Consider the following 6,000-nt stretch of genomic DNA (forward strand, 5'->3'; position numbering starts at 1 on the left):
AGTACAGCTTGACCCACAGCCTCGGGGGCCGGCGGTGACACCATGAATGAGACTGAAGACATACAGTATTTTGCCAAATTAACATTGATGTCGAAATTAAAGGGGTGTCGGTTTTCAATCAGTGAGTGATGGGACATGTGATGGGTCAATGAGTATTTGGCACACATCTCCACTAATCTGAAGCACAGGTTTAAATAGAACCGCTTTTGGATTACCGCCCAGAAGCCACAGCTGCCCGGTCCAGAGCTGGACCCGAGCCATGGTGTGAGGAACGCTGGACTAGATGATCCGGCCCGCAGGTCCCGTCACACACTGAGACTGAAGACACTCCTACTGGGTCCAACCTGGCCCAGGTAGGTCCAGCCTGGCCGGAGTAGTCCACCTACGGGGTCCATGCCGGGCCCAAGTAGGTCCAACCTGGCTCTAGAAGTCAACCAACTCGGTCCAACCTGTTCACAAACAACCACCACTAGGTGGGATACACTGACTTTCAATTGACACAATCTATTTAAGGCTGTGTGCTGTGGTGAGAGGAGGAGATGAATAGGATAGCGCCCTGAAGATATGATGAGCGAGCAATCAGAGAGAGAGAGAGAGAGAGAGAGAGAGAGAGAGAGAGAGAGAGAGAGAGAGAGAGAGAGAGAGAGAGAGAGAGAGAGAGAGAGAGAGAGAGAGAGAGAGAGAGAGAGAGAGAGAGAGAGAGAGAGAGAGAGAGAGAGAGAGAGAGAGAGAGAGAGAGAGAGAGAGAGAGAGAGAGAGAGAGAGAGAGAGAGAGAGAGAGAGAGAGAGAGAGAGAGGAATGAAAGGACAAATGATGGAGAGAGAGAACATCCCACCAAATCAGCTTTGAGTTCACTTTGGTTAATGCTCCATTTGTTAAACTAAATGAGGATGCTTTAAGTGAGAGATCAGCGATATGGATGCCGGCGTCAGAGAGGAGCAGGGTAACTGTGTATCAGTGTCTCTCTGTGTCTGTCTGAGCGATACGATGCCTCTAAGCCATTCGAGCCGTGGCCCGGCGCACTTCTCTGTGGAACTAAGAGAAGAACGTTTCCAGCAGACCCTTCTACACAGGCCTCCCTCTCCTCGGGTCGCTGCTCAGGGAAAGCAAAGTTTCAGCAGGCATCTCATCGGCACACGAGTAAACAACTGCAAGGATTCATTTTTTCTAGCCACACTTTTGATGACAAACCAAGCATTGTACTGTCTGTCTGTCTGTCTGTCTGTCTGTCTCCTCCGTCTGTCTCTTGAGCGTGTACAGCAGAGAGGGACGGTAAACCTACTGCAGGCATGGGATTATGAACTGGGGGGTAATCTTCGTGTCTACACACAGATTACAGACTGCATACATATCTTGAAGAGAGAGGGGGGGATGTGTAGCACCAATCTATTTTTCATTACAGCCTCAGTGGGGGTGAGGGGGGGGAGGTTAAGGGAGACGGATAAGAACTGGGAGAGTCTGGGACAGTGGTTTTTACATTTTACTGGCCCAAAGCCAGTTTTGTTGATTGAGTGTCTATATTGAGCAGCCTACACGTGTGCGTGTGTGTGTGTGTGTGTGTGTGTGTGTGTGTGTGTGTGTGTGTGTGTGTGTGTGTGTGTGTGTGTGTGTGTGTGTGTGTGTGTGTGTGTGTGTGTGTGTGTGTGTGTGTGTGTGTGTGTGTGATGCATGATGCATTGAGCTGTCTGCGGAGGTCTCCGCTTCTCAAGCCACCGGAGCAGAACTGAAGAGCAGTCAAGAAAAACTGTAATGGAAAACAATAGAACCAGCTTACAGCAAAACCAGGGAACAACATGACCAGCTTACAGCTAAACCAGGGAACAACATGACCAGTTTACAACTAAACCCCTTAACGTGACCAGTTAAATGTTAAACCCCTTAACATGACCAGTTTAGAACTAAATCCTTAACGCAACCAATTTATAGCTAAACCCCTAACATGACCAGTTTATAGCTAAACCCCTTAACATTACTATTTTACAACTAAACCCATAACACAACCAATTTATTACCATTATAAACCACTGCATAAAATAGTACTAACACTTACACTTTGTAAATGGAATTGTTAATAAGGGTTTCAATTGTTATGGTGTTGTGTCTGTGTACTGCACTGGAATGAATACTGAACCATTTAACTGCCTGCAAAATAACTGCACTGGTTTCAGGTATGTGGCTCTCAATCAGCCCGGCTGAACTCCATTTAGCAAACAGGAGGACAGACAGGCAGTCAGACAGGAAGGCAACGATGTGTTCATCCAGGGGGGTTCAAGATAGGTTATCTAGGTCCGACAGGGGTGTAGATCAGACAGGTGTGTTCAAAGGAGGGATAGAGGTCAGACAGGGGTGTAAAGGTAAGACAGTTGTGTAAAGGTCAGACAGGTGTGTTCAGAGGAGGGATAGAGGTCAGACAGGTGTGTAAAGGTCAGACAGGGTTGTTTCAGAAGAGGGATAGAGGTCAGACAGTTGTGTAGAGGTCAGACAGGCGTGTTCAGAGGAGGGATAGAGGTCAGACAGGTGTGTAAAGGTCAGACAGGTGTGTTCAGAGGAGGGATAGAGGTCAGACAGGTGTGTAAAGGTCAGACAGGTGTGTTCGGAGGAGGGATAGAGGTCAGACAGGTGTGTAAAGGTCAGACAGGTGTGTTCAGAGGAGGGATAGAGGTCAGACAGGTGTGTAAAGGTCAGACAGGTGTGTTCGGAGGAGGGATAGAGGTCAGACAGGTGTGTAAAGGTAAATCAGGTGTGTAAAGGTAAGACAGGTGTGCATTGTTTAAAGGCAAGACCGGGATGTTCAGGGGAGGGATAGAGATCAGACAGGTGTTCAGGGGAAGAGATGCAGTTCAGATAGGTGTATACACATCAAACAGGTGTGTAAACGTCAGACAGATGTGCATGGATCAGACAGGTGTGTTCAGGGGAGGGATAAAGGTCAGTTTTTTGCAGGTTAGGTTTGAGAAGTCAGACAGGTGTGCATATGTCAGCCAGTTGTGGCTCTGGAACTGAAAAAAGGTTAAGTATTCTAAGCACACCATCCCTTTTGGCTGTGAAAGGGATCAAGTTGCCCTGTGTCCTGTGGACGGAGAGGGCTATACTCCAGCACATTACGTCCATACTAGTGTGTTGAAAGCCCAGAGAAACCACAAGCAGCAACAACAGTAAAAAGTAAATAAATCACAGCTGATGATGACCCTGAAGTCCTATTCTTTAGACTGTCATCTGAAAATCAGATTCTGACACAAGACACAACCGTATGCAAGAGCCAGATTCATTGTTCAGTCTTGAGGAGTTCAGCAAATACGTGAAATTAAATCACAACGTATTCAGGAGCTTCACTTGTCGAAACCATGACCTCCTCTCTGTGATACTAACATTTAGTTGGCGCAAAAAAGCATCAAGTTTCCATCTTAGGAGGTTCAGATAACAGGTCCAGCCCACTCAACAGCCAGCCGGTCAGCCAAAGGAGAGGCCAGTCGGTCAGACAGTCAGCCATCCAGTCAGCCACCCAAACAACCAACCAGGCCAACAACCAAACCAGCCAACTTGTGGAAACAGCCAGCCAGCGCGTCAAACAGCCAGCCAGTGAACCAGCCACCCAGAACGCTGTGAGAAACTCAAACAGGCCAGGCAACATTCCTGATGATGGGTAAGTTTCCCAGCTGGCTGCTGCTGCCCGTTAACCCTGGAGCAGTGAGCCGATGTAACAGTTTGAACCCACACAGTAACGATTCACCTCTCAGAGAGCCACGTAAACAGCCCCTGGCCCGCTCCTCCTGATGTACATCATCCAGCCCACGCTTGGCTGGGGTGGATACTTATATTTGTGTGAGGTTGTATGATAATAATCACAAGTACCAGGTTAGTTTACCCCCTAGTGCTACAGGTGCTCGACTCCCAGCTGAACGGTTCTGGGTCCAATCTCCAAGATCCAGTCTACCTGTAAGCATCCTTAGGCAAGCACTACGGCAAACAAAGGGCACTTTAAGTGGAATTGGATGAAGCCTGCTAAAAGGAAGAGCCGACCAATCAGGCGCCTCACTGAGAGCCAAGAGCCAATCATCTGCCAAACCTCTCCCATCCTATTCCATGTGAGTGGCAAGGCTGTATGTGAGAGTTAAACCCAGCTACCAGTGTGACCACAGCAATGAACCACTCCCTGGCCAGTGACCACACGTATACACAGGCTGCTTGTCCTTTTAAGATAACACTCAATACAGTGTCATTGAAGAACAGCAATAAACAAGTAACACAATACAGTGTCTTAGAAGAACAACAATTTACAAGACAAAACAAAACAAACATAATACAGTGTCATGAAGAGCCAAATTATACAAGTAAAATACTGCATCTTTGCATTCTGGCTCACTGCTCAAATACACCCCCCACACACACACACACACACACACACACACACACACACACACACACACACACACACACCCACACACACCCACACACACACACACACACACACACACACACACACACACACACACACACACACACACACACACACACACACACACTCAAGTGTGTGTGTGTGTGTGTGTGTCGTCCAAGTTTCACAGGCTGAGTTTATAACCCAACGTGCACATGTGACATCAGTTCCAAGTTAAGCCCTCCCACCCGGGGCTTGTGTCCGTTCAACGCTCTGCTCATAAACACAACTTCAATGTGAAAGTACTGACAGAGAGTCAATAGCAAATTAAGCACGGTTGCGGTGCAACCCGTCTTAAAATAGTAGCGAGGCGTCGCACAGGGCTCTGTGTATACATCTGCCTCTGAACCCTGTCCAGCCAGGGCCGCTCACACACTCTCATGTCACCTCACAAGGGGGCCCACGTATGAACACTGAACGCACTGCCTTGATTGAGGGACAGAGCAAGAATCAAACCGCCTACGACCAGACAGCAAGACACCAGACACGCGCTTACCTATGAGTGCCTGGAATAGATTGCTCTGGAAGATGTCGATGACCCGCTGGATCGAGTGTTTGAGCTGCCGGTCGTCCGTTTGGCTCAGTTTGGTCTGGTACGCCTCAAGAAGAACCAAGGCTCTCTGTGCATCTGAGGGGAGAGCAGATGATGACGATGACGATGATGATGATACGAAAACTCGCAGGGCAAAAGATGAATGAGTACTGGGTTGAATTTTTAACTAACTGAAAACAAACTAGTCTGAATTATATGATGTTTTTAAATGTGGGAAATCGATTGCCGAAACTTTAAAGAAACATTTGAACTCTGCACACACACACACACACACACACACACACACACACACACACACACACACACACACACACACACACACACACACACAAAGACTGTGAATATGAAAAGTCTATAATGAAACAGGACAGAAACGTGTAGCACTAGTGTTATTTGTAAAACCAAACTAGCTGAAGTGAACACTGACTACAACACACTATTACAGCGACTTTGTCAGTAGTGACAACGTCACCGGACGGTGCCGGAATTCCGGTTCCGTAAAGAAGAGCAGTCTGCTTCACCGCTCCTCTAAAGATGTACCAACTCTCTCCCAGTCAAGGTGCCCCATAAACTACTTGGTTAGCACCACACAGACACACACTAGCCCCGACCCCACTTTAAAACCCACTGGGTTAAACAGGGTGTCTCAATCAGATCAATAAACCTTCGTTACCCAATAAGTTGGTTAACGATATGTTACCCAACTTATAGCAGTGATAAGCTGTGTGTTTGTCACTTGTGTGGATTTTTGTGTTGGCGGTGGTTAGCAGCAATGCTAGCTTGCTAGGGAATAGTGGAAGCCGCTTACCTTTCCTTCGCACTGGCATGGTTAGGACTGGCACGGCACTGGGCTAGCTCGCTAGCCGGGCTAAGCCGAAACACACAGGGTGACAAAACGTCTCCTCCCGACACCAAGAAAACACTTTCACAACTAGCCGGCCGTCCAAAGTCTGCCGCGTTCACCCCCGGAGCTTAGGAACCCCCCTCCTGTGACGACCAGAGCCCACAAGT

General features: G+C 48.0%; 1 protein-coding gene across 18 annotated transcripts in view; it reads right to left on the minus strand.

Annotated features, from left to right (window-relative positions):
• dlg1b (discs large MAGUK scaffold protein 1b) overlaps nucleotides 1-6,000 on the minus strand; it is a 64,370-nt gene that overhangs the window by 57,572 nt on the left and 798 nt on the right. For all 18 annotated transcript variants that reach the window (XM_056595838.1, XM_056595833.1, XM_056595832.1 and 15 more), the window contains exons 1-2: nucleotides 5,798-6,000; nucleotides 4,933-5,064 (exon numbers count right to left, since the gene is read on the minus strand). The exon at nucleotides 5,798-6,000 is cut by the window's right edge. In XM_056595838.1, the coding sequence (XP_056451813.1) occupies nucleotides 4,933-5,064; nucleotides 5,798-5,816 (151 nt within the window). In that variant the 5' untranslated portion in view covers nucleotides 5,817-6,000. The remainder of the gene's footprint in view (nucleotides 1-4,932; nucleotides 5,065-5,797) is intronic.

This window comes from Gadus chalcogrammus, chromosome 8 (assembly GCF_026213295.1).
Source record: "Gadus chalcogrammus isolate NIFS_2021 chromosome 8, NIFS_Gcha_1.0, whole genome shotgun sequence".
Classification (NCBI taxonomy): Eukaryota; Metazoa; Chordata; class Actinopteri; order Gadiformes; family Gadidae; genus Gadus; species Gadus chalcogrammus.